Source organism: Suricata suricatta, chromosome 6 (genome assembly GCF_006229205.1).
Source record: "Suricata suricatta isolate VVHF042 chromosome 6, meerkat_22Aug2017_6uvM2_HiC, whole genome shotgun sequence".
NCBI lineage: Eukaryota > Metazoa > Chordata > Mammalia > Carnivora > Herpestidae > Suricata > Suricata suricatta.
Genome location: NC_043705.1, coordinates 99,118,202 through 99,144,600, shown reverse-complemented (window position 1 = coordinate 99,144,600; position 26,399 = coordinate 99,118,202). Strand labels below are relative to the sequence as shown.

At 44.1% G+C, this 26,399-nt stretch overlaps 1 protein-coding gene across 1 annotated transcript in view; it reads left to right on the top strand.

The window, feature by feature from the left end:
• The first annotated feature begins 18 nt into the window (after positions 1 to 18).
• The window catches only part of ADRA1B (adrenoceptor alpha 1B), a 76,703-nt gene continuing 50,322 nt past the window's right edge, over positions 19 to 26,399 (top strand). The window contains exon 1 of the mRNA XM_029941250.1: positions 19 to 1,084. Within this exon, the coding sequence (XP_029797110.1) occupies positions 136 to 1,084 (949 nt within the window). The 5' untranslated portion in view covers positions 19 to 135. The remainder of the gene's footprint in view (positions 1,085 to 26,399) is intronic.

Genomic DNA, 26,399 nt, shown 5'->3' with positions numbered 1-26,399 from the left:
GGGGAGATGAGTCCTCGCCGGGAGGACGCCTCTGGGAAGAAGACCGCGGGCGAAGCAAAGTTGCAGGGCAGCTGAGGAGCTCGGCCGCAGCCCTTCCAGCCCGCTCACCCCAGGCTATGGAGGGCCGACTCTAAAATGAATCCCGACCTGGACACCGGCCACAACACATCAGCACCTGCCCACTGGGGAGAGTTGAAAAATGCCAACTTCACTGGCCCCAACCAGACCTCGAGCAACTCCACACTGCCCCAGCTGGACATCACCAGGGCCATCTCCGTGGGCCTGGTCCTGGGCGCCTTCATCCTCTTCGCCATCGTGGGCAACATCGTGGTCATCTTGTCGGTGGCCTGCAACCGTCACCTGCGGACGCCCACCAACTACTTCATCGTCAACCTGGCCATTGCCGACCTGCTGCTGAGCTTCACCGTGCTGCCCTTCTCAGCCGCCCTGGAAGTGCTTGGCTACTGGGTGCTGGGACGAGTCTTCTGTGACATTTGGGCCGCCGTGGACGTCCTGTGCTGCACGGCCTCCATTCTGAGCCTGTGTGCCATCTCCATTGATCGCTACATTGGGGTGCGCTACTCTCTGCAGTACCCCACACTGGTCACTCGGAGGAAGGCCATCTTGGCGCTTCTCAGCGTCTGGGTCTTGTCCACAGTCATCTCCATAGGGCCTCTCCTTGGGTGGAAGGAGCCCGCACCCAATGATGACAAAGAATGTGGGGTCACCGAAGAACCCTTCTACGCCCTCTTCTCCTCCCTGGGCTCCTTCTACATCCCTCTGGCGGTCATTCTGGTCATGTACTGTCGCGTCTACATCGTTGCCAAGAGGACCACCAAGAACCTGGAGGCCGGAGTCATGAAGGAGATGTCCAACTCCAAGGAGCTGACCCTGAGGATCCACTCCAAGAACTTTCATGAGGATACCCTCAGCAGTACCAAGGCCAAGGGCCACAACCCCAGGAGTTCCATAGCTGTCAAACTTTTTAAGTTCTCCAGGGAAAAGAAAGCAGCCAAGACCTTGGGCATTGTGGTCGGTATGTTCATCTTGTGCTGGCTACCCTTCTTCATCGCTCTACCACTTGGTAAGTTGGGGACTGGTGGACGGGGAACAGGGCATTTTCGGATCTCGGGTTTACTGACGAGCTTACTGTAAAGTTTTTCGCGGGGTTTGCTTTTTATGCAGCCTGTGTGTGTTTGGAGATTGGGGAATACTGTTTGTTCTGCAAAGGCTTTGCAGATTGGGTAGCTGGCTAAGAACCAACTCAGGTGTTAGTGGAACACACTAAGTAAGGTGCTGGTCTCTTGAAATAGAACCACAGGAGGAAAATCTGGTATGTGGAATGACTCATTCAACAGCATCAGTTTAATAATTAAAAAGGACACTGGACTTGAACATCACACCAGCGTTATTTCAGTAGTAATGATGTGCGAGCTAAGGCAGCGTCACGAATGCAGCATACAAAATAGTTTGTAGTTACCGCAGACGCGGCATTTGGGAAGCAGGCAGGCAGCTCTTACGCAGAAAGGCAGTTTTCATTCAGCATTTCCAGGGCTCTTGCAGAGACCCACGCTCTCCATGAGCTTTGCAGAGGCTGCGTTCTCCCCTCCTCCCTTTACCGCTTGCTATCGCCTCAATGCCTTCCCTTCATTATGAGTTAATAAGAGCATTTTAACAGCTGCACGGCCGCATCCAGCCTTTGGGTTATCTAAAGCTTGAGATTTGAAATAGAAGGAAGACAACGGAGGGTCACATGTTTTCAGCTTTTACCCAGAAATGTTCTAACTCTGGTGATCCATGGAATACCCAGGTTTAAATTACAGTGGTCCCTCACCTTTGGCTACCAGAAACCAAATCCTGCCAGGATGAAACTGAGTTCTTCCTCTCCTATAAAAACATGTCCATCTTCTTTTGTTTAATGGTCTAAGTTGTTCGAAGAGCTTCCTGATTTTTTCCAAGAAGACAAGGTCTGGTTAGGAGGTAAACCTACAGGAAGGTACTGTGACATGCTGTTCACATGGCTTGGGAAACACTTGTCCCTTCTCTAAGGCACTGACCAGCTTTGGTTTCCTCTCCTATCCCTGGGGGACACTCCAAAAAATGAATGGAGGGAGGTGATCTTTGCAAAGTCACGTGCCATGATATCAGAAGAGGTAACGGCTGCTATGTGCCACGGACCATATATATGCCTGCAATCACACCCAGGGCTCTGTTAGAACTGAAAATAATCCCTCCAATAACTAAAATTCTGAAGGCACACTGCATTCAAGAGAAATGGGCAAATGGAAAGAAAGCAAATTGATATCAGGAGTTTCCATTTTTAAAAGATAAAGAAAAAAAGCTGTTTAACCTACTCTCCATGTTGCCATTTTTAAGGCAGGCTTGCAAGTTAATGCCTTTCAGAAATATTTTTAGTGTGTTATGTGGCAAGCGTTTGAAGCTCTACTCCACATACCCCACCACCACCCAGGAGTAGTCACATCTCACTGCAGAGAAGCTTTTTTCCCCCAAGGTCTTGGGGTCCTTTTGCAGGCTTGTTGGGTTAAAGTGGGTAACAGTTCACGCTGCTTTGGATCATGGTTGTACACAGAAGTAATTTGGTCATGTATTAGCTATGTGACCTTGGGCAAATGACCACTCACCTGTGAGCCTCAGTTTCTCCATCTGCAAAATAGAGCTAATTACTGTTTGCTCCATACACACTAATGCATGGAAAGGATTTAATACAGTGCCTGCTACACAGCGAAAGCTCAGTGAAAGTTAGCTTAGTACTACAAACCAGATCCCAGTCACCCCTCAGCTACAGCTGTGTTTTCTCTTTCTCTACTCATTTGCCAATCTCACACACCTAATACTAAAGGCTCAGGAGAGAACTGAGTGTTTTTCCTTTCTTCCTTCTGCCTCTTCACCCCCCACCTATAGAGGTTAGGACCAGAGCATCCTCAGGAAGGAGAAGGCCCCAGCAGGATGCAAGGAATGGATCAAAGGTACAAGCTTTCACTTAAGGGGGCAAGAGAAACAGGTCCAAGTAGGTGAAGAGGCTTCCCACATGCTTAAATGGAAAGAGCACTGCCCTGGGGTTCAAGAGCAATAGATTTCAAATGTGAGCTTTGCCATCAATCAGCTCTGTTATCCTAGGCTTGTTTTACCTCACAGGGCTTCAGATCTCCCTTTCAGGGAACAAGAGGGTTGGACTAAATCAAGGGCTCTCAAACTTTAATAAAGATCAGAATCATTTGTGGAACTTGACATGCATTCAGCTTCTTAGACATAACCCACAGAGAATCTGATTCAACAAATCAGATAGATCTCAGGAATCCTCATGTTTAACCAGCCCACCAGGTGATTCTGAAGAGGTGGCCTACAGACCAGGCTTTAGAGAATCACTGGCCAGAGAATCTCAGCTTCCTCAGGCTCCAGCATCTTGGACACCAAGGTTTAAATGCTGCAAAGCTTAGCCCTTCCCCTAGACCTGTGGTGGTGCAGGATGATGTGGCTTCTCTGTGGGTTCTGCTCTTCAAACTCATCCTCGGTTTCATGTCATTCACACTATCCCCACCTTCCCTCCCTTTCTGTTCATGACTTTCTGAGACCTTAACCCTGGATTCCATACATGCTCTCAGAACTTGTTTCTCCTCTCCTTGCCATGAAACCTTCCCACACATCCCTGCCACTGTCTCCCGGAGGTCTCCCAGTGTGCTGTCCCTAAGCTACTCCACCCACATCCTCTCCCCTGGCTGCCCAAGCCTTGGCAGGTAAGAAATATGGAGTCCAGGCCTTGGGTTTGAGATGGACTCTGAAAGGTACTCAAGAGCTTCAAACAGAAAAGGTGCTTCATCAATGTGTTCTTCATAATTTAAGAAGAGCATCCCAGCAACATGGAGATGTGGGTTGCTACTTGCCCTGAGTTCAAATAACACCAAAATAAAACAAGCATGATGTAGAACAATAATTCTTTTGGAATCTGAAGAAGGTTCCAAATTCAAAATTTTCCATGAAATCCTTTTCACTCACAAGGACAGAAAGCAGATCTAGGGGACACAATCATTGGCAAACAGAGAAGTGCAGGTAGAAGTAACTTCCCATTAGCAACAGACTCCCAGGTGCCTGGATGGCATGAGATTTCCATAGCAGTGTTTGTCTTCTCTGTGGGAGAGAAGGGTAGGGATCCCTCCTGGGAAAGAGGGAAAATAGTCATGCCCTCTGCAGGGTCCTAGTCAAGGGCCCCATTTGTTTTCCTTCCTTGCATATTTTTATTTTTGGGAGCAGGGTTGGGCTGCCTGCAGGGCTGGTCTCTCATCTCCTGTGGAGCACTCCCCACCTGTAACACCCTCCCTACCTCCTCCCCACCCTTCCCCTGTGGCCTCAGACCAAGTTGGGCCAACGACCAGCTCTTGCTTACTAGGGAGCAGGGATGGACGCCACCAGACAAGGACCTCTTTATTCAGCCCCTGGAATCAGGCCATGGAAGGACAGGAAATAATTGGAATATAATATAGTAGCATTTCTACTCAGTAGGCCATGTGCAAGATGTCTAAGGAATCTTTGGCTCCCAGGCATTACAATGAAGGCTAGCTCCCACCTACCTAAGGAAGACCTGGTGAGGGTCTTGAGAAGTGGCTGAGCTACTGAGGGATGTGCATTGCATTGTGGGGATGGGTTGGGGGGCTGGGGGAGGGTAGCAGGAAGTAGGGGGCAGCCAACTGGTAGCTGGGCTTAGTGCGTTGTTTAGAAAACACTGGAACCTTGCCTCGCTCCAAATCTTTCTTCCGTCTTTTAAAATGCTGAAAGGCACCAGGAAGCCATTATTGAACTAACTGCTTTCCCCTCCAAATAAATGAAGGTCAATTTCAAAGAAACAGTTGTATTCTCATAGTACTGGGACCAAATAGGAATTTCTCTCTCCATTGATTTGATTCTCTACTCCTCTCATTCAAATTGGGGCTGATGAATTCCTGCCTCCCGCAAGAGCACAGGGGAAGGGGGGGGTCTCAGAGATGACTCAGGACAGGGCCACCCCCACAAATATACACACAAACTCTCCAGCTCTGAGGTTTCAAAACACAGGGATTTGAGCTGCTCACAAAGAAAGCAATTGGAGAAATTTTTACGCACAGGGAATCCTTCCTGAAAAAGGAAAATCTTTCTGATGGAAAATACATTTGATCATTTATGAAATCATTAATAAAGACTTCCTAATGCATCTCCTCTGTGCTACATCGCCCCTGCCTGCAGGATGTTTACCACCTCATGAGATCTGATTTTTATGAAGCAAGTACTATATGCCAGACATTCTACAGACATTATCTATTAATCCTCACAGCTACCCTGACAGGGGAGAGTAACTGTTCCCTCTCTACAGAGGAGTATGCGGGAGCAGCTCAGAGCTGGAGCTGAGCTCAGAGAGGTCAGCCTTCTTGCCCCAGGTCACATAGCAAGTAAACAACAGAGCCAAGGGTTGAATCCCAGTCTGTCCAGACAGGCCCACACCTGTTCTCCTCCACCTAGGAGACATCTGGCCTTCTTGCTCCCCAGTCCCAATCTTCTCTCATAGCAGGTGTGCTCCAAAACTCCAGAGCCGCCATGTCAAAAACTGGATATTGTACTTCTATTATAAAACCCTGCCTTTCTTCCACTCCCCACTTGCCTCTGCAAAAGGACTCCCCCCGAAAAATGTTAGGGAAGGTCATCCACACTCTAGCTCAGGGCTAGATTTGCTCCATACCTCCTCCTGCACGGTGTAGGATGTTGGTCTCCCTAAGCGGGGCCTTCCATCACTCCAGCCAGAAGAAAAGGTGGGAACTTGCCATTTATCTGAGAATCTAGCTCTATGTCTTTAATCATTCATTCATTCATTCATTCATTGAGTAAGTATTATATTTATTGGATGCCAACACAATGTAACAACACTGTGTATTGTGCTGGAGATACAGTGGTGAGCCAAACAGCTATGTTCCATGTTCTCCTAGGATTTAGTTCTAGAAGAGAATGCAGACCAGTTGAAAAACACATGCACACAAATAACATGAACACAAATTGCAACAAGCAACTTGAAGTAAAGGGGTGAGATGATATTAGAAGTAAATAACAGGAGCCAGCATATCACAGGGTTCCCTGAGTGACATTTAGGTGGAACCTGAAAAGTGTGGAGGAGCTAAGTTAGTGAAGGTGGCAGATAGAAGACAGTCCAGGCAGAAAGAAGGGCATGTTCAAGAGTCCTGAGGCAGGAAGTGGTGGGGAGGTGGCAAGCCTGGAGAGTAGGGGGACCAAGTACAAGTCAGGGCTGGAGGTGTGGGCAGAGGCCAGGCCACGCAGGGATCTTAGGCCACATCAAGGACTTTAGATTTTATCTTAAAGCCACTACTGAAGGGTTTGAAGCAGACAAGAGATACCATCTGAGTTATGCCTTTAAAAGATGACTCAGGCCTCCATATAGAGCAGGTAGGAGGCCACAATCCCAGTGAGAGCTGATGGTAATTCAGACCAGGATGGGGGCAGTGAAGGTGGAGAGAGGAGGACAGATTCAAGGACTTGGGGATGGGTTGTTACATGATTTAGGAGGTTTGTGAGAACAAGAAATATGGCTGGGAATAACTCTGAAGTTTCTGGGTGACAGAGGTTATCATTGGTGAGATGCTGGCAAAACACAGTCAAGGGGATTCCTCCTAGGATATTCCTCAGACCCCGTTCATTAAGGTTCATAGGACAGCATTCTGGGAGTGATCTGTTGGACACTCTTACACAATGTCCCAACCCAAAAGCTGGAAGCTGTGACCAACAACTAACCAACTATTCACCAGAAACATCTGGCAGCGGCCTCTTTCCAAAAGCCTAAATTCTTGGACTCCACCACAGATCTGTTGTATCAGAATTTCTCATGATGGGGCAGAGAAGTTCAATTCTTAACAAGTTCCCGGATGATTCCTATGCAGCCAGCATAGCACTGGATTCCCCCCACCCATGCCTGAGAATTCCTGGAGTGAGCACCCCATGGAGAGCCAAGAAAATTTGGTTATGCTTCCCCCATTGCAGTCAGAAGCATCTCCAGTCCTGCCCAGCCCCTTGGGCTAGTCCACATGGAAGAAGGCAGAAGGCTGGCAAGAAGGAAAGTGAATTCTTTATACTAGAGCCTCCCTGGAGAAGAGGAAGAGAATGAGCACCGTAGAAGCAGCTCTTCAATGTACTGGGTACACTGCTCAACACTGGATGCTATCTGTTATTCATAATTCTCACTAACCCCTCTTCAGAGCGAGCATCATCATCCCTGTGTTTATAAGTTAGGGAACAAGAATTCAGAGGGGTTTGGTATTTTGCCCAAGGTCACACAGCTAGTAAATGGTAGAGTCTATCAGACTCCACATTTGGCACTCAATAAGCATTTATTATATTATCCGTGTTGTTACTACAGTTCTTTCTGAACATTTGTCTGGGGTCTGGTGCCCAAGGGTATTAAATTTTTACTGGTTCATGACAAGATGAGTAAAAAAATTAGAAAAATTCTGTGTTTTTCCAAATGTATTCAAAATAAATGACTGTCCTTTTATTCTAAAGACTATGTCCTTTCTATTTTGGGACACTGACACTGAAATAGCATTTCTTTGATGGAATGATGATAATAAATAGTGATGATGATGATGATGATGATGGTGATGGTGATGATGATAATGATAATGGTGTGTGTGTGTGTGTGTGTGTGTGTGTGTGTGTGTATGCGTGTGTTCATGTGTTTAATGGCCTACTTGGCAAAATAAAAGTTGGTAACCCTATGTCTGTCCCCACCAAAATTTTTTTTTTAATTTTACCATGAGTGTCTTAAAGTCTTAGAATCATGGAGGATACCACAGTGGTTAGACACAAGAAATATTTGTGGGAGAAAGCAAGAAGTAAAGGAGGGAAGGAGGTCAGAAGGGAGGGAGGGGATGGATAATGAGTTCGCCTCACCTTTGCAGTGACATTCAAAGGACTGGTAGAAGGGCAGGCAGGGGGAAGAATTATGGGTGAAGGGTCATGTTTATCAGGTAACAACAGAATGGAGGGCCATTTGTGGAGGCATTGAGTCCCGCTGGGGCTAAACAGGACACAGAAACGCCAGCAGAGGCACATGTGCCTGCATTGCCATTACAGATGGGCACATTCAGATCTGTAATGCAGGAAATGCCTTTACCTGAGTATGTGTGTGTGAGGCTCATAAAAATAACTGATGGCCGCTGGGACACACTGGGAAATTGCTTTCTCCAATATCTGCAGGATGTTTCTGTAGTCACTGTGCTCCAGACCATGTCCGATAATAATACTACTAAATAGATCCCATTTATTGGATTTTCCTGTGTGCCAGGCTCACTGTGCTACATTGGGCTGGGGGTATTCTGTGTGTTGTCTCATTGACTCCTCTCCAAAGGCTTACAAAGTGGGCACTGCTTTGTCCCCATTTTACAGATAAGGAAACTGAAGCTGAGAGAGGTTGAATGATTTGCCTCAAGCCATACAGCTGATTAGGGATGGAATCTGGATTCACATCGAGGCAATCAGATAATGCTGAAGAGTTATCATTGGGGGTCCCCTAAGGGTGGAGCTCTGAGCTTTGATATATGGAACCCCAAAAAGGAGTTGGGGAAACCAGAGTCTATTCAGAGAAGGAGGAAAGGAAGCTAGTAGCTGCCTATCATTCAGCAACTAAGAGGCAGCATGTCCTGGAGAGAAAAGTAAAGAAATCTAAAAGTAATTGGGTCTTTCCTCTACAAAGATGTCAAAATTTCTCTTTTATTATGGGTACTTCAGACATTTTTACAGCCTCACAACTTATGACTGGTAATTTCACATACTTTTTTTTTGAGAGAGAGAGCACGAGCTGGGTAGAGGGGCAGAGAGACAAAGAAAGAGAGAACTTTTTTTAATGTTTATTTATTTTTGAGAGAGAGCGAGCGTGCACTCACGAGCACACAAGTGGGGGAGGGGCAGAGAGGGAGACACAGATTCTGATCTGACGCAGATTCCAGGTTCTGATCTGTCAGCACAGAGCCCACACAGGGCTTGAACTCATGAAATGCGAGTTCGTGACCTGAGCCAAAGTTGAACACTTAACCAACTGAGCCACCCATGCACCCCAGAAAGAGAGAATCTTAAGCAGGCTCCATGCTTAGTGCGGAGCCTGACACCGGCTCAATCCCACAACCCTGAGATCATGACTTGAGCCAAAATCAAGAGTTGGATGCTCAGCTGACTGAGCCACCAGGCACCCCAGTAATTCCACATATTTTTTAAGATTTTTATCATATTGGGGAAAACATAAAATTTGAAAGATTTTTTTTTCATAGTTTAGTTTCTGGCTTGGCTCTATTTCAGAACATGATTCACCTCTGCCACCCTCAGACATGTGGTCCCACACCATAGGACTTCTCATATCATGGCTCAGCCTCTGGCCCTACCTCTTGATGTCACACATCCAGGTGAGTCAGCATTGTGAACAAGAGAGTATTACTAGAAGCTGTTTTTCCACCTTAAAGTAACTGGCTAGTGATGACGAAGCTATCCAGAAAGAAAAGTCTGCAAGCCATATATATATATATATATATATATATATATATATATATATATATATATATATTCCCTATAAACATTAAACTCAGATTAAATCTATCTTAACTCTCAGTAGCTCCCCAAAATGCTCATGGCCCCTGTACTCCATGGCCTCCCCGTAGGAGGGGAAATACGATAGAGGGAAGTCAGGGTGGAAACAGACGGCAGCTCTCATCAATTGCAGTTAATAGTTCTTACTTTTGAAAACGTTACAAAATCATACAATATAAGGAAACTTCCTGGGGTCCCTCCCAGGGCTTTGAAGAGTCCCATAAAGAGAGGACCCCTGAGGATAAGCAGATACCCTTCATCCACCCCAAGCACTGCAGGCATGGCTCTTCCTAGCAACCTAGTGACTGATCGACTTCTTTCTCCTCTACAAACTGTGAACATCTTGTAAGCAAATGACCACATCTTTCCTCTCTGCCTAACACAGGTGCTCACAAATCTAAGGGAATGAGTAAATGAGCAGCACTATGAGTTTAGCAAGAGAATAGGAGAGTCCTATAACTCAGATAGAATTAGTTGTCATTTCCCAAATACAACTTGCATCTTCCTTCCCCTGTGCATTTGCTCAGACTGTTTCCCTCTACTAGAAATGCTCTTCCCATACCCTCTGAATACCCAATCCTGCCCACCCGCAAACCCTGGCTCTGTGGACAGCTCTCTCATGGAATTTTACTTGGTTTCCATGCCCTTCCTGGCAGTAGTCTCTCCCTCCCTACCTTGTTTATGATGCCTGCCACATCTGTCCATGGGGGTCAGGACTGATGTGCACATCTTTGGCAGTGCTATCAGGCTACAAACCTCTGGAGGACAGGAGTCAGGTTTGACACATCTCATCCTCCATGCCAAAAGACAGTTAACCTAGTAGACTCTCTGTAAAAAATAGCAATTGCAGCTACGATTCACACAGTGCTTTCTAGACTCTATCTACCGTGTTCCTATCAGAGAGGTATTAGGATTTTGTCCATTTTATAAATAAGAAAATGGGCTTAAAGAGGTTAAGTGACATCTCATTCCCAGAAACTATTACAGGCACATTGAAAGGAGACTGTCGTGACTGCTGTTGTGAAACCAAAATACCAATATGGACCCTACCATGGGGTCAATGGAGAAAGATTAGATATATGAAGACCAGAGTGGACACAGACAGGAGCTTGAAAATTGAACAGCACCTTCATCCTTTATTAAAAGGTTATCATTCCACTTGCCTTGGGGGGAGACTTGTCTATTGCCAATTGGCCCCCACTTCCCCTCACCTTACTAGCCCTTGTCATGTTCCTCTCACTTCTTAGAGGGCTATGGCAGTGTCCCCACAGAAGTAGGGGACGACTCTGGTGACTTTATAGCAGGGCCAGATTAAGACCTTAGAGAGTCCCGAGGTGATCAGAAGTGAATGCTGCTCTCACCTCCAACTCTAAATTAAAACTCATACGCACATGCATGCACACATGCACACACATGCAGAGCCCAGATGTACTCCATGAAGACTACTTTGATTTCTTGAATATCAAATTACTTCCCCAAAATGTAGAGATGTCACAGGTTTGCTAATGCTCTAAATATTCACTGGGTCTGCTGGTTGGGTACTTAGAACAGCATTGGTCTATAATGGAGTGACCAGACATCCCTGTCCCCCTTGTCCTGTTACCCAAACATGATGGCGGCTTTTATTATCATAACCCCCTCTTATTCTCAAAAGTGCCTCGATTTGGGTGAAGAAAGTATCTCCATCTGTGAAACTCCAGAGTAAGAGTGCGCTTGCCTCTGGGTCACTGAGAAGCCTGAGGTGGGGAGAAGAGAGACTCTGGCACCAAAGCCTCAGCCATCTGGAGAAAGATGGATAATGACAGTGAAGTGAGCCAAAATTTAAGGAGGAAAGACAAATTCTCATGTGTATCTTTTGTGGGGAAACAGGAGTTACTGTAAATGTTGATTTGCAATTTTTAAATCTTCATTCGGCTGACTTCCACTAGTGATGGAGGAGGTCTGAAACCATGGCTGGCTGACCCTAAATACTTAGCAAATGAAGGAATGGATCTCACCCAAGACGAGTGATGGGATCTGAAGGACACGCATCTCCGGATGCAGAGTCGAGAGAAGGGATAGGCTGAAATGATAAGATTTGGGGAGGGGGGTTGAGTAAGCTGTGTCTGAAGGACTACGAAGGCTGGAATATCTGAGGGGGAGGGGCCTCTTCACTCCGTCCATCACCCCTACCCCTGGCATGACAGAGCGTGGTCAGCCCAGGGCAGAGTCCTCGCTGTCAGGCCTGTGTCAGCAGGACATCTGACCACACCCACCAATAGCACATCTGAGACCCCTTTGAGCACTCAGGCGCCCCTCTGATATGAGCACACAGATTGTACTATAAAAGTTTCACCAGTGAACAGTTCAGGCCAAATGTTCAGAAGCAGAATGTTCTAGTGCACAAGTGGACCAAGCCTCCCAGATCTTTTTCCAGGGGTATCTGCTCACAGCACCTTGCTCCCCCAAAGCTGGCATGCATTTGGGGCTGGTTTCGCATGATTTTTGAAATTCTTCTTTAAGATAGTTTCTTGCCAGGCTGACATGCACTGCTTAGAGGCTGAGCTCAGCACCCTGGCTATGCCCCAGAAGGAGGTTAAAATGGGACCAAGGGCAAGCCGGGCTTACTGTCATTTGCAGGCATGGGCCCCAGGGCTCACACCACCGGCACAGCCGGGCAGAGATCCAGGGAGGCAGCTGGTGGGGGGAAGGAAGTTCCACCAACTGGGAGAACAACAACTAAAAAATTACATTTCCAATTTATATATTCAGGCCATAAATTGCCCCCTGGCATCAAGGGAAAGCGGTAGGGCCCCTTTTCCTGCTTCCAAGTGTACCCTCATGGTGTCCATTTGTGACACCTTGTCCCCAGCTTTTTAGAAGTTACCTTAACACAATGGTTCTCGGGCTTTCTTGCCCCGTAAGCCCTTTTTGGCAATCTGGTGAAACCCCTTCTCACCGTAGACACATAAAATAAGAGACAGGAATGCAAAGAAAAACAATTATGTTGGAATAGTTATTACAGTGTTGAAAAACACAAATTTATGATAGAGTAAAACATGTTCTTCTTTATTAACATATTAAATAAGCAAGCTCTAGCAGCAAGTCAAATAAATAACTACCATAATTCTGAAGTAGTGACAAGTGGAAATATTCACGATATCTGTAACAAATGTAATATGATAGCATAAATCTGATCTCTACTGGTGACAAATCCTGCTAACACTCTTGTGGTTTGCTGCCCACATTCCTATCGAAGGAGGTGCTAATTTTCAGCCAAAGGTTACTTTAAAAAAATTTAAAAAGTGACTTTCCCATCCAAGTTCACAGGCTCCCTCTAAACCTCAGAATAAGAACCGTGCTACAGAATATTTTGAAGATGTACTTCAGGATGTTAGGCTTTCTATACATTTTTCTGTATCAATTTAAGTGAACATGGACTATGCCATCATGCTTTGTAACTATTTTGCATAACTACTTGCAGCAACTTTTTATTAGCTAATGTCTTTATTTTAAAATGACACATAAACATTTAAATCAGAAAGAAGAAAAAAAAAAAAAAAAGGAGCAGTGAACAAAACTCCTCCGCCCTCACCAGAACCAGGTCTGACCCTATCCTGGACCCTCAGTCATTTGCCCAAAAGCAAACATTATTACCCAGGTTGTGTGTGCTTCCAGAAATATTCTATTTATTTATAAGCATACATTTGTGTGCGTGTGTATGTGCATCCATTTGAGTGTATATGGGTATGGAATGTGTGTTTCTATCCTGTTTACCTTTACGAATGATACCATTTTGTAAAAACTATCAGATAAGGTAGGTTATGTTTTATACTTAACAGGGCGTCCTGGACACGTCAGTGTACAGAGTTACTGCTTTTCTTTCATGGCCGTATAGTAACCCAGTTTATGGAGCATCCCATTTTACTTACCAGTTTCCCCAGTGATTGACATTTAGGTTACTTTTGGCCTTTTACTACTACAAACACTGTTGCAATGAATATGTTTGCATATGTGTCTGTGCCCACATAGTCGGGATAAATTCCTAGAAATGGAATCACTGGGGCAAAGAATGTTTGGTATCTTAGGTTTAACCTGATTATGTTCAATTTTACATAAATAAGGAATTTAAAACATAGTAAACTGTAAAGTGTTATTAAAACAAATAGGTTAGATCTATGTCTACTAATCTATTATTTAGGAGAGTTGTTCATGATATTTAAATTTTAAAAAGTAACTCAAAGAATAACATGTAATCCCATTTTTAAAAGCCATTAATCTAGTCACCTTCAGGGGTAGAATGAAGGGAGGAAGAGTGGATTATTAATTCTTTTACACACCTCTGTACTATTTCACATGTTACAATGAGGAAATACTCTATTTGTGATTAAGAAACTGTGATAGAATATAAATTGAGTTTCAATAGTTTTCATAGGGCTATTTAATTTTTTTAGGGGGCTATTTAATTTTTTATGATCTTAAGAGGAAAAAGTATCAATGGTCAAAAAGAAAAAAATGTTTTTTGTCTTCTTTTTTAACATTTATTCTTTTTTGAGAATGAGAGACAGAGCATGAGCAGGGGAAGGGCAAAAAAAATGGGAGACACAGAATCAGAAGCTGTCAGCTCAGAGCCTGAGGCGGGGTTCAAACTCACAGACCTTGAGATCATGACCTGAGCTGAAGTCTGATGCTTAACCGACCAAGCTACCCATGCACCCCTGTCATTTTCGATCTAATTTTACTTCACATACATTTACTATATTTTTTCTTGATAAACATATATACATATATGCATGTATATGTGTGTGTGTGTGTGTGTGTGTGTGTAACCCTGTTATGTGATCACCAGCTCTAGAACACTTAAAAATCACTTTGTCCCCTTTCTCTGTTGGATACAGCCCTGCCTAGTCCTGCAGTTTAAAAATCATGTTGTCAAATTACTTGTTGATTTTTGGTTTTGTTTTTTTTTCAAGGTGAGCAGCAACTTTTTGTATGTTTAGAATAACCCATCCTCTCCTGATACACTCCTGAGTTTTTAGCCATAACAAATATACTTCTATCCACATTTTTCCTCAAAGATCTTTTTGCACCTGCCTTTAGGATTTCCTTAGGATAAAGTTGTCGCTGAATGGCTAGACCGAAAGGTAAATTCAGATGAAAGGCTTCAGTTCTGTATTACCCTCTGGGCAGGGTGTGGCAATTGGCAGTCCCACTAAGTGCATTTCAGCACAGCTGAAGACACTGCTTTTTATCCTGATAAGGTCTCTTTGCCAGTGGAGAAGTTTCAGGCATCTGCATGACAAATCAGCTTCCCCTCAGAGGTGACAAAATGGCTTAGAAGCTTCAAATCCTTCCAGCGAATTTGGTGTCCGCTTCCCAAGTTCAAGGCTAGCAAGCTGCCCTCCTGGAATGCAACACCCCATCCATCAGCGGAGCCAGAATAGGCAGTGGCCTTGGAATGTGTGTATTTTACCCAGAATCTGAGAACAAAAAGCAGTCACCCACAGTGTGTAAACGGATTTGATCTTTCACAAGGCTGCCAGGCCCACCACTCTCCACATCAGTGGTTCTAGGCTCTGGGGCTCCAGATTTAAATCCATAACAATAAAACATAACAATAAAAGAAAACACTGCCCCATTCCCTCCAGGAAAAAGCTGGAGTTTGAGTCATTTGGAGGATGAGTTAATAAGGAAGGATTCCTCTGGGCATCCAAACTTGCCCCACTCCACCATGGGAGCCTGTGCAGATCCAGGGAATGCAGTGGACAGTCTGCATTCAGACCAGAGCATGGCAAATGCACCACATTTTAATTGCAAAATTCAAATTGGCTCAGGAAGATGCCAGCCTCACGAATTGGAAACTGAATTGAGCACTGCTCAAGAGGCAAGGAGGTGGTCTGTGGAGCAGATTCTGCTGGGAAAGGAGGCTTTTCATGAGGCAGTCAATGGGCCCTGGTCAGCCAGGGGTGAAATTTCGTGCTGACCTTGCACTGCTGATCTGGAAGGAGAGGCAGGTTATTTTCAGACTGTACTAAATCTAGAAGTGTTGGAACCAGCATCTAGGACAGAGCAGGGATGGGGTGAACTTTGACCTACTCCCACAAGGTGGGAGATGAAAAAAAGGCAAAGCCAGGTGTCTGGGACCAACCAGTGATTCTCGGAAAGAGGAGATGTCTGGCACCTTCTCTTCTCTGGGACAGCCTTGTAGCCTTTGTGACTGTTTGAGTGGCAGCTTATAGAACTAGGAAGAACAGGGACCGCAGATCATCTCTCTGAGCCTCAATGAATTCATCTATAAAATGTGGCTGAAATCGTCTGCTCATTGGATTGTAAGTGAGGAATAAATAAGAAAGGATGAAGGGACTCAGCTGGGTGCCAAACACTAGTAAATATTTCATAAACATCAGCTACTAATGTATCTGAAGCCTTTAAGACACTCTCCACTTTTGAGAAAGTATTTAATAAGTTCCTGTCAATATTATCGTGATTATGACTAGTTCTATGAAGGAGCTATATCTTCTGGGAAAACATAATCGGGATCAGTTCCTTCACATTAAAAGTTGGTTGATCCCACTGTTTAAAGGAAAGTAATAAAAAACTAAGTAAATAGAATGCCAAGTGTGATGGTCACGTGCTCAGAAAATATTAGGAGACATTTACATTTCTACTCGTGTTTCACTCTTTTTAAAATTGTTTTGATATTTAATTAAGATATCTCAATCATTCCAAAGAGTACAAAAAATAATTTTTTGTACTTCCTCCACCCAGATTTAACAAATGTTAACATGTTGCTGAATTTGCTACATATCTTTTTTCTTCTTTTAAGAAATAAAATTTTACAAATATACCTAAAAGCCCCACTTCTTGCCTTCGGTTCAGGTCATGATCTTGTGGTTCTTGAGTTCGAGCCCCACATTGGGCTCTGTGCTGACAGCTCAGAGCCTGGAGCCCACTTCAGATTCTGTGTCTCCCTCTCTCTCCATCCCTCCTCCTCTCATTCTCTGTCTCTCTTTTTCTCAAAAATAAATAAACATGAAACACTTTAAAAGCCCACTCCTCTTCATGTTCACCTCTCTCCTTCTCAGAGATCCTCCAGGATACGTGTATAGGATAAAATAGACTCTCTCCCCTACACTTTTTTAAATGTCTCAGAAGCAAGGGGGCTCTGGATTATGTCACTCTTGACTTCAAATTCTGTTCCTGCTCCTTTGCTAGCTGTGTGGTCTTTGGCAAATTGCTCGACTTCTCTGTTCCTCTTTTCCACCGTAAAATGGGACAAATAACAAGTCTTTTGCTGGGTCCTTGTGATGATGAAATAAGATTATTCATTTAAAGCAATTGTTCTTTACCAAGGATGATTCCCCTCACGCCCCATGGGACATTTGGCACTGTCAGAAGACATTTTTGACTGTCACAACTGGAGTGTGCTGCTGGCATCTAGTGGGAAAGGCTAGGGATACAGCTAAGCACCCTGTAATGCGCAGGACAGAGAACTCTCTGGCCCAGAATGTCAATATTCCCGATGTAAATCATGCTGATGCTATTTTATAAGGACTCAAAAAACATTTGTTAACAAATATAACAAACCATAATTTTTTATTTGTCAAAAAGACATTATGCTGGACACTTTCTCATACCTTGCCTCACTGGTGTAGTGGGTTGCACCTTCTTGGTAAAAAGAATGATAGAAGACAAGCACTGTTGTTCCTGTATGTCTGAGAATATCTATCCTATTAAGCAAGTGATCAGCTTATTTTAAAATGTAACAATTCAGGCTAATAGATTAGAAGTTGTTACGTAGAGCCTAACCCCTCCTTGGTCTCTGTGAAGAACAAATTGTATCAGCACATTCAGCCACAAAATTGTTTCATTTAAACCACAAATATCCCTTTAAGCAGGCCCAGAGACTGGCATGGCAAACAATAAAGAAGGCATCATAATTAAGCAAACATTTTTGGCCCCTGTTTATAAGGACTGCCTCCTGATTGTTCAGAAAACCACAGAAGCCTAGTAAAAACTGGGCAAGAGCTCTGGTTCTCTGCTTCACCTCAGACTCTGAGGACTCAGAATATTATGCCTGTGGCCATGCCAGGATTGGGGCTGCTGTCTGTGTTGGTCAGAGAGCACCCACTATAAGTGACCTTATCCAGTGGGTTTCCAAGTGTGGCCCCCAGCCCAGCAGCACCAGCATGGCCCAGGAACTTGTTAGAGATGACGGTTCTTGGACCCTGCCCCAGACCTACCGAATCAGAGACTAGGGTTGCAGCCCAGGTGATAAGGGGGGGGTCTCCCTAGCCCTACAGCTGATTCTGGTGCCTACTCAAGTTTAAGAACCACAGACCTCGTAAGATTGGGCCCCACCCTTTCCTCGTGGATCCATTTCCTGTTGCCTGTGGCCCTCCCATTGTATTCACATAGCTCATCAGTTCTGAAGTGCAGGCGTTGCTACTTCCTGGCACTTTCCTTGAGCTACATGCTTGATACACAGCCTGTAACTTTTGCAACAAGAATATGAAGAAGATACCCGTATCCCTTTTTCCAGATGAGAAAATCATGACCAAGAGAGTGTAAACAGCCTGCCTGGGTTCATACCCACACGAAAGGTCTGGAACTGAGCTCTGTGTCTGTCTCAGCCTGACTCCAGTCCCATGCTCTTAATGATGCCAGCACACTGCCCATTGGTGACGGAGAGAAAAAGAACACAGACACATCAGCCCTGCCAGGGCCAAACGTTGAGTGCTGCCAGGATTTTTTTTTAGTGCTCCTCAGCCATCTGTCCTGGGGTTTACCTGCCCACAGGTGATACCTGCACCACCTTCCCACCCTTTCCACCCCCATTCCCCAACTTAATTTAATCCCCAGTGTCCTGATACTGCCCTTTAGTGGCCAAGGCTCCTCACACTGCAAACTTCTAGCCTTTGCCTGGAACGTTAAATCCCCATTCTTCCTCTTACAAGCTGTGCAACTTTAACACTGACTGAACCTCTCTGGGCTCCCCTTTCTCATCTGTAAATCAGTTATAGTAATGCATTCATGTCAAGGTTGTTAAGAGGGTAAAAGGGAATAATAAATATGGAAATATCTAGCCCAGTGCCTGGTGCATAGTAGAAATTAATTAATTCTTGGTTTTCTCCCCATCTGGCTCTACAGACCAACAACTATCAAAACTGCTCACTCCCAGGACTGATTTTCTTGAGTCTCATTTATTGGTCAATTAGCTAATATTATGAGCTAATCTTTGCTAAGATGTTAATTCATAACAATAATGGTTTCCTGTGTTTGTCTCCGCAATACCATTGGCATTTCAACCAGGGACCCTTAATTTGCAAAACTGCAGATTGGAAGTGATTAATGGTGGAAATATTAGGGAATATGGAAGGCCAGCAGGGAGCCTTTTGCCATTCTTCATATCACTCCAATACAACTCTAGTGTGCCAGGAATCCCAGAGAAATGGGAAATTAGGTTTTTGAAAGGGAACTATGCCTTCAAGTTCACAGCTGGCTTTGAAGAAAAAAAAAATCAACCATAGGCATCTGAATATCAGGAAAGGTGGGAACCATGCAAAAAAGAAATGAAATCAGAGACTAATGGGTCATTTGCCAACATTTAATACAATTGTTTGGGATCTGCGTAGTTGAATGTAATAAAGCTTCATTAAAAAGTAGTTATAACAACTAATAAGACCCTAATTAAATTAGCTTTAACTGGGCAAGCTGCTTGTGAGGTCCTAATTAGGTTATTTGCTTCCATTGGCCTAGCCTGCAAACAAAAGAAGATTCGGTTATATCTTCAGAGATGCCTAGAAAGCCAGATCTCTGGCCTCGTGCAGGAAAGGGTACGAGTCTCTAAAATCTGAGGGCAGCCAGTCTCTGACTATCTCAGTTCTCCAAAAATCATGGTGTGTGGCCACAGCGAAATCCCTTAATAGGTCCCACTGCTTTTAGGAGCCAGACAATTTTAAAGATGGAAAGGGCATTTAAACACAGAAATTCCAACAATTTCATTTTACAGAAGAGGACACTGGGAAGTGGTTTGTTCAAGGTTCCCCGGCAAGGAGCACCATCCATGTTCCACCTCCAGTCCTCTTCCACCATGGTCTGGAACAGACACAGAACTCCGCCTGCTGGTACAGATTTTCACTGGGGAAAGAGAGGGAAACAAAAAGTGCTGGATTCTCAGAGGCTGCTGTCACTGAAGTGGGCTGTTGGGGGGGGGAGGGGGTTGAGAGAGGTTCAATCCCAGGTAAATTGCTGGTGTGCTTTTGTGTGGGTGGAGCTCTCTCCAAAACTGTCTTTGCATTGCAGCCACCATGCTCTGCCTAAAACACAGACCCAGCCAAGCCAGGATGCTGCGGATCAACCCAGGAGGTGACTTCAACAGAAAAGTCTCTACACAATTGGGCTCCAACCTACCTCATTTCTCAAGACTGAGCTTTGTGCTCAACAAACCAGAATTCAAGCCCTGTGCCTCACTAGCAAATTACTTGGTCTCTCCACTTTCTGCCTATAAAATGGGAATGCCATTTGACTTATCTCATCAGGCAAATAGGAGAATTAAATGACACGAAACCACATAAGCCACGCGTGACTCATGCTACTATGCCTCCAACCACACAGGAGCTGTCTCCTTTCCCTGAACAGTCCTAGCTTATCCCTACCTTACACCTTTTTGCACATGCTGTTCCCTCTGCTTGCAACACCCCTCACCCTCTTCTCTGTGTCATCAATTCTTCCAATTCAACTGTCCAGCTCAAATGTCACTTCCCTTTTGTGGACTTCCACAACCTGCAGGCAGAGGCTACTGCTTTCCTGGGCTCTCTCTGCCCTCACTTCCCCTTATCGGAACCTGGTCAAGCTGGGCTGGGCTGGGTGTTTGATGTCCAGCCTCCCCAGGAGACTTTGACTCACTAAGCACATGCCTGGCACACAGTGAGAACTCACTAAGCGAATGAAGTCCCCTCACCAGACCTGTGAGGAGGAACATTGGTTCCAGTATCACTTCTGCTTTTATCCCCAAAGCTGAAATAAAAGCAAACCCTGTATAGGCGCACACACACACACACACACACACACACACACACACGCCAGGATATTAACAGTAGTTGCCTGCAGTCATTTTTATTTTCTTCTCATGCTTCTCTACAGTGAATATGTATTCCTCTTGTAGTAAGAAACAAAACAATAGAGCCAGTTCTTTAAACTGAGTGAGCGGAAGGCATAAAGGAGATACATGAAGCTCCTGTTTTCCCCACACATTCCTGAAAAAAGTTGGGAGTTCCCTGAATTTCAATGTGATGCAGCTCTAATTTAAGGGATCATAGTCTCCAATTTTATTCTTTGTAATTTTGTGACAGGAGCCAATTTACCAACCAGAAGGCACGGCATTTTCCCTATAACTTTAAAGCAACTATTTTGAGAACTATGAGTTTTTCCAGACAGGAAAGAATAAGTACTCTAGTGACCAACGCAGTAGCCACTGGCCACAGGGGGCAAATCAAATTTAAATTTGTTAAAATTAAATAAAACTAAAAATTCAGTTCCTCAGGCACAGTAGTCATATTTCAAGAGTTCCATAGCCACACATGTCTGCCGGCTGCTACATTGGACAGCGCAGATTGGGCACATTTTCATTAGAGAAAGTTCTACCAGACGGCCCCGAGTAAGTATGGTTCTCCGCTTGCTGCACATGTGACCGATGATGCCTCAAGTTAATCAACACGCCCATTTGCCCCATGTATATGTTCTTCCTTGTTTACATATATATATTTGTGGCAACGTAAAATGATGCAGCAACTTTGGGAAACAGTTTGGCAGTTCCTCACCAAGTGAAACATAAGAGCTGCCTTATGACCAGGTGGTCCCACTCCTGGCATATATCCCCAAGAGAACTGAAAACATATGCGCGGGGCACCTGGGTGGCTCAGTTGACTGAGCATCCGACTTGGGTTCAGGTCAGGATCTCGCAGTTCGTGAGTTGAAGCCCTGCATTGGGCTGCTGCCAGCACAGAGCCCACCTCAGATCCTCTACCCCCTCTCTCTCTGCCCCTCCCCTGCTTGCATGCCTGTGTGTGACGCCACACTGTGTCTCAAAAATAAACATTAAAAAAAACTAAACAAGGAAACATATGCTTACACAGAAACTTGTACACAAATGTTTATAGAAATATGGTTCGTAATGGTCCAAAAGTGGAAAGAAACCGATGTCTGTCAAATGAAAAATGGATAAACAAATTTCATATATACATACAATGGAATACTATTCAGTGCAAAAAAAAAGAAAGAAGTACTGACTCATGCTACCACATGGATGAACCTTGAAAAGGAGATGCGAAGGAAAGAAGCCAAACAAGAAGGTCATGTATTGTATGGTTTCATTATATGAAATGTCAAGAACAGACAAATCCACAGAGAGAGAAAAGTAAATTAGTGGTTGCTGGAAGCTGAAGAGAGGAGGCATGGTAGTTATTGCTAGTGGGTACTGGGTTTCTTTTGAGAGTGATGAGAATGTTCTGGAATCAGATACTGGTAATGGTTGTGCACTAAAAACCACTAATTGTACACTTTAAAATGGTGAATTTCATGGTATGTGATATGTCTCAATAAAATTGTTATTTTCTAAAAAATATTCTAGGAGCTCCTGGGTGGCTCAGTCAGTTAAGCATCCAACTTTGGCTCAGGTCATGATCTCATAGTTCGTAAGTTCAAGCTGTACGTCAGGCTCTCTGCTATCACCACAGAGCCGGCTTTGGATCATCTGTGACCGCCCTCTCTCTTTGTCCCCCTCCCACTTATTCAGGTGCTCACTCGCTCTCTCTCTCTCTCTCTCTCTCTCAAAAACATATTTTTTAAATCCCAGATGCTATGTCATAAAATATGTATATATACTCTACTAATTGGGAAACAACCTAAATGTCCATGTATACACAAATGAGGAAATTAGCCCAGACATATCTGTACAGTGGACTTCGATGCAGCAGTTAGAAAGAATGAATTAAATGTATATACTGATTAAGAAATATCTTCCAAACAAATTGCATTAGTAAGAAATTCTACCCAAAAATATAAAAATTCCAAATATTCTATTTCCTGTAAATATATGTACGAAAATATATAGGAAAAAAGACAACAATAGCTTACTCTGAAGGAAGAGCTTGGAATTAGGGGTGGTGGTCAAAGGTATGTTCTTAATTTTTACAAAGAAAAGGCATTCATTTACTATGTGTGTAATTAACAGTTTTAAAGCCCTCTTTATTAAAACAAAAACATAAATTAGGTCATCTCTGTGGGGGATAAAGAGAAGTATAATAAAGAGCAAGTTTCAGAGAAATAAACTCTCTAAATGTAATCAAATACTTTGTTAATCTAGCTTTCATATTCTCCCAGGGGGAAAGAAATGACTTTTAAACTTTGCCTAGCCCTGAAAAAACCCACACGGGGCTATTTCCTCTGGTTTCCCTGCTGAAAGAGCTTCAGATCTAAAGGTCCCTAACCCCCCAGCTCCAACCTGATTAAAAGTTGTTAGTCGGATGACTTCATCTCTGTCACCTGTCATCATCTCTCACTAACCAGACCTATCGAAGTTAACGCCTAGAAATTCTTTTATGCTTCCTGTGGCTGGGGCCTCTGCAGAGATAACTGAGAATGCTGCATGTGACCTACTTAGGGGGATTTTTCCCCCCCTGGGGATTTTTTTTTTCCAGAGGTTAGGGAAAAGAAGAGATTTCCTTTTCATTTGATTTTCCTCATTTTTTCAATCTCGTCTTCCGTAGATCATAAGAAAAAAAAGATAAAATGAAAAAGAACACAATAGAACACCTTCTCATTTTGCAGCTAAAATTCTGCAATGATTTTTCTTCTAATCAGTGCATTATTACCTGGGTGACTGACTTCTTACCACAACTGGCTCTCGTTTTCATTCATTCTCTCTCTCTCTGACCCTTGCAGCCCAATTTTCCTTTTCTGGGTTCTCTGCCTGGCAGATCACTAGCTTTTATCATTCAACGAGGTTCTTCACCCAAGATTTGCCCATTTGTTTATATCAGCATCTTCTAGAGGCCACTTTTAATTGACCTTGGTGAACTTCTTAAAGCACACAGTACTTGTTCCCTTTCAACATTTCAAACAGGTTTTTGATGGTTGCTTGTTTGTTTGTTGTGACAAAACACTTCTAAAGACACCAGTTTTCTTGGTTCTTGCCTTGGCAATCTGCTTTCTCTCTGGTCACCATGTCCTGGCCTGGGGGTCATGCCCTTGTGTTTTCATTGCTTATGTATCTGCCTATAGGCAGGGTCCTGCAGGCTGCTCATTCTTCTAGACACAAATTCCATCTGTCTTTTGAAGGATGATCAAAGTAGCACAAAGGCTCTATTAATCAGTCAATAATTGTATAACATATAGAGAATCACTCACGGCCAAAGAAACATCAGCATAATGTTGGGAAGGCTGCTCTATCAACATACCATATTACAATTTTGTCAAAGTGCCCCTAATGATAGATGGTTGTTTGCTCACGATAAATAAATCAGAGGCCTCTAGTGAGTATAAGATTCACAAAGCCTTGCAATTAGCACCTAGGGAGCACAGCCACCATTTGAACAACGTGCCAAGCACTGTGCTACATGCCCCACATACGTTATCTCCTATAATCTTTACAACAACCCCAGGAACGGGAGGAGAGGCTTATTAGTAGCCTAATTTTACAAATGTGGAAATTGACATTCAGAGACTGAGAGGCTTATAAACATCACACAGTCAGATACTATTAAGTACCTACTCTGTGTCAGGTACTTTTAAGCACTGTAGATATAAATATTTTTTAATGCTTATTTTTTGAGAGAGAGAGAGAGACAGAGCATGAGTAGGGTAGCGACAGGAGAGGGAAACACAGATTCCGAAGCAGGCCCCAGACTTTGGGTTGAAATTAGGGGTGGTGGTCAAAAGGTATGTTCTTAATTTTTACAAAGAAAAAGCACAGCACAGAGCCTGACACAGGACTCGAACTCATGAACTGCGAGATCATGACCTGAGCCCAAGTCGGACGTTAAGCATTGTAGACATAAGAGTGACGCAGACACCAAGGTCCCCACCTTCGTGAGGCTCCAGAGTGCACACTTCAGGAGTGTAATGGACAAGTAGCACGTATATCATATATAAATGAGCCGTGTGCTATCGAGTCATTGTAAGTACCATAGAGGGAATGTAATGAGGTGGTGTGCTAGGGAGGAACAGGGCAGTGAAGGTCATAAGAAAGTCTGAGAGCATTGAGAGGGAGGGCTGGTGACGGCCATGGATGGGAAGCTGAGTGATGAGCAGGAGGCAGCCCTGCAGGGACCTGGGGGGAAGCACTTCAGGCAGAAGGGACAGAGATCCAAAGGCCATGGTGTAAAAATGGGCTTGATATGGCTGAGCAGGGACCATGGCAGCCAGAATGCTGGAATGAAAAGGGAGAGCAGGAGAGAGGCAACAGGTGATGCCTAATAGAAAGATAGCACGGACATTTCATAAGACCCCGTATGTCATGATAAAGAGCTCAGAGTTTCACTACGTGCAAAAGAAAGTCATGGGAGGATTTTGGAAAGGGAAATAATATAATCAGGTTTAGGTTTTTTTAAAGATTCTGTGGATACATGGAAAATGCATTGTAGAGGCTCAAGAATGGATGTGGGGAGGTCCCTCGGGAGGCCGTAGCAGTGGTCAAGGAGAGAGGTGAGCACAGCTTGGGACTGCACTCTGGTCTTACATGTGAAAGCCTAGACCCTCCAGAAACAAGCGTCGTCCAGAATTTATAAAGAATTCTCGATCGTCCTCAATACTTTGATCTGAGACATCTTTAGGCCTTGTGTGCTGAGGGTGTGCCACTTACTTGTCTTTAAATGTTTGTAGGCAAGGGTGATGTGACACACACAGTAAAGTGCACAATTATAAGGGCAATGCCGTCTCTCCGTTCACAAAGCAATCGCATCCTGTAAGCAGCACGCAGCCCAAGAAAGAAAAGATTATTCACACCTGGAAGCTCCCCACATGCTCCCTTCCAGTCAGTCTCTGCCATTCCAAGTGTGTTTTGCCAGAATAACATTCTATACATCAATTTTCTCAGCCTTGCTTTTTCTAAACTGAAAGTCGCATGCCCTCTGCAATTAGAGATTCATATACCATCAGCCAAGATTTGTGCTTTGTATTTTGTATTGTGTATTATGAAAACAACAGGGTTTCACATTAAAAAAACTGTAGTGTATTATTGGATATGCTTTTTTCAAACTTGACATAAATTCCCAATCCTACATTCTGTTAAGCTCTCTCTTAAGAATCACATAGTTTGAATTCTGGAAAGACTGCAAGTTGCCTTGTCAGAAAGAACAGTCCGGACGCCCAGGAGCACAGACAGTAGACCTAGGATATAGGATGAAGACGTGATTTCAGGCATGTCTTCAGGGGACAAGACACCAACAGAGAGCTAATATTTACTGAGTGCTCATTTTGTCTCTGGCACCGAGCAAGGTATTTCAGTATGTTATCTTATTTAACCGTCACAGCCCTTTGAGCATTGTCTCCAGTGTATAAATAAGAAAACCAAGGCTTGGAAAAGTAAAACAATGGCCCAAGTTCTCAGGGCTTGTAAGTGACAAGGGCTGGGCTTGGAACCAGTTCTGTCTGTTCCTGTATTCCACACTTATTTTACTCAACCCCAGCAGCTTCCCTCTTGCTTTTCTTCCTTTGATCTGTACAAAATAAATTGAAAATGCTGGTCTCAACACTTGCTTGCTGCAATAAGCCTCATTTCTTCTAATGATTTC